Source organism: Cydia fagiglandana, chromosome 2 (assembly GCF_963556715.1).
Source record: "Cydia fagiglandana chromosome 2, ilCydFagi1.1, whole genome shotgun sequence".
Lineage (NCBI taxonomy): Eukaryota > Metazoa > Arthropoda > Insecta > Lepidoptera > Tortricidae > Cydia > Cydia fagiglandana.
Genome location: NC_085933.1, coordinates 21,591,549 through 21,594,299, shown reverse-complemented (window position 1 = coordinate 21,594,299; position 2,751 = coordinate 21,591,549). Strand labels below are relative to the sequence as shown.

Sequence of the window (2,751 nt, the reverse complement as noted above, 5' to 3'; positions counted from 1 at the left end):
ATAACAACTTATCAGAAACCATCGAAACATACTTAAAAATCCTAAACGCTGCATACCGCTCTTACAATGCAGGTACGCCGCGCGACACAAAACATTTTTTTTATCAGAGTTATGAAAAAAAAATGTTTAACAAGTTTACTATTCTATATAGTAGGATAACTGGGCTATTCACAGGTATTTTTTTTCTAGAGCAAATCCTCATAGTTTTAATTTTGTAGAAGATTTTCGAAAAAAGAAGTGAAAAGATTTTTTTGGAATTTTTAATTTCTCGATTTTTTTGTATGGAAGAGTGAAAATTTAGTCACAGAAATGAATTCTTCATCCTCGAATTACACGAAAAAGACACCAAACTTGATATAGTTGCTAGATGTATGCAGATATATAGCTTAGAGTGAGGCGCGCCGGAGCCACATTTGCCCCCCCTCCCCTGCCCACCTGCTGGGTGGAACCTCTTGGCAACCGGGCTTAATCGGCTCTGATCACCCCCAGAAACACCTGTTCCAAGCGGTTTGCTTTGTCTCCAAAATGCAAGGTCCCCTTAGAAAACAGGACCTTAGAACTTCTGCTAAATATGAGAATATTCTCAAGAACTGATCATGGAGTTTGAGACTTAGTATAAAATAAGGAAAATGCATAATAATGGGAGAAACAAGAGAAAACAAATCATAATATAACTATAAATATAAAACATTATGAAAAAAATTTAAGACACAAGTGCCTTAAAAATTATTTAAATAAACTGATGTAATAAACTTTGACTGCATTTAATTCCAATTTATTTTTACATGACTTAGTTGGGGATAACATTGGGTAAAGTAACACTATTTTCGCATCAAAGATTGAGGCTGGAAGTGGTTCACTATGTTAACCCACCAGCTATCTTCTACACCTTTTGTGAATTCCCTGATGAATCTATAGTTAAGGATGAAGATTTTGTCTTGGTATTCTGGCTGGACACTGAAAGTAATACATTGTAAAATTTAAAAATCATCAAATAGTTAAAAATTATGAATCAAAAATCTTTATTTTAAATGGACTTCCTTTCATAATTTGCACAAGGATACCCTGAGATTTGATTTATTGGCAATGAAAGTGACTTACATAGTTAATATGTGCCCAGCACTTCTGTTTAGTAAAAATTTAAGCCTGCCTAACATGTCTAGGGCCAAAGTAGGTAGTAGCAAAGGTTTTTTACAGTACAGTCATTTGTCACATTGGTGCACAGAAATTTTAATGCCAATAAGTACTAATAACTTACCCTAATGAAACTGGCGGCAAGTCCCCACTCTCCTGCATTTGTTTGAGACCCCGAAGCACATGGTAGCACATCGTGATTTCTACCCAGCGCTTGTCTGACTCATCAAACATAACTCCAACCTAAAACAAATCACATCTATACTACATACTGCACAAATTCCTAATTACTATTTTAACTTTGAAATTGACAATTTATGATATCAGGCAACTTGTTGCATTAATGCATTCATTGCTACCCAGCCAAACAAGACATTCGCGCCAGGGCACAATAATTTTGTCATATAAAGCAGTAGTACCATGAACCCGACTATTGGGTTGTCTGGCCTGGGAACAAAATCATAAATTAACTTTTCGGTACTGAATGTGTTAAAATATACATTTGGACTTGTTATAATCCTTTTGCTCATTCATGCACTTTATCAATTGTGTAAGAGTGAATTAAAAATTATATCAGTCATGTAAAATGTTTGCAGTATACATCAGTACTAGTCAGTTATCTCATCCTTAGAGTTAATTGTAAGGTAGGTACATATACATACCTGATACGGAAAAGCATAGAAGATGTCTTCCTTGTCAATAGACAACAGCTGCCGTTGTGAGACAGACAGCTGAGAGATAGCAGTCTTTAAGGCTGCAATGGCCTCCTTGTCCACTAACCCTTCCAAGGACTTGAAATCACTCCTTTGGAGTGCCTCTGAAACAACCTGACTACTTGGTTAGGGAAATGATAAAATTCTCATACAATACGTTCAATAAGTAAAGTGGTATCCAGATGGGGCTGATCAAATCGACCGATTTAATCAGAAATTAAATTGGCGTCAATCTCCAATTTTAGACTTATGGTGATATAAAATTGAAAAATGCCCCGGAACGAAAATACTGGCCTCACAAATTGGTATTCTTGCGTCCGCACCTCATTTTATCGGTCATTATCAGCGATTGAAACCTAGGAGATTCGATCGGGCAATTCAATCAGATTGGCGAAAAATTTACTAATCTGGATATGCCTTAAGACTTCAATAATTATCCATAACGATACACAGAATCAGCATGGCACGTACCTGTACTGCATGTTTAGAGGCTTCTATAAACTCTGCAAGGCTGAACTCTGGTTCAAAATACGGTCTAATAATCAGATTCGCGAACATCCAGTTTTTGATGAATTTGATAAAAGAAGGCCACACCACTGGAGGGAAGTCCATCAGCTGCGGCAATTTCCTCGTTTCTACATTGTTATCGCAATAGTTTCGAAATTGTATAACAGGGCTTGATGAGGTTATAGGGAGTTGTTTTGGTAAACATTTATAGCTAAGTCTGTCGCATATTCTAAATGTTTGCCTCGTGAGGACTTGCCTTAGAGCTAGATTCATATTTTTAATTCGTTTTTAATTACAAAATGCACTTTTTTAGGCGTATTAAAGAAGCAAAACATGAAAATATAAAAGTTAACGTATTTACACAAAAATTACTTAACTTTTAGATCTGTCAAAATGC

The 2,751-nt window shown here is 35.8% G+C and overlaps 1 protein-coding gene across 1 annotated transcript; it reads right to left on the bottom strand.

The window, feature by feature from the left end:
• Positions 1-748: 748 nt before the first annotated feature.
• LOC134678408 (uncharacterized) lies at positions 749-2,751 on the bottom strand. Its single transcript, XM_063536982.1, has 4 exons — positions 2,319-2,751; positions 1,797-1,961; positions 1,259-1,377; positions 749-957 (listed from the first exon to the last, which is right to left on the bottom strand). The coding sequence occupies exons 1-4, from the start codon at positions 2,625-2,627 to the stop codon at positions 822-824; spliced, it is 729 nt and encodes a 242-aa protein (XP_063393052.1). The 5' UTR covers positions 2,628-2,751; the 3' UTR covers positions 749-821.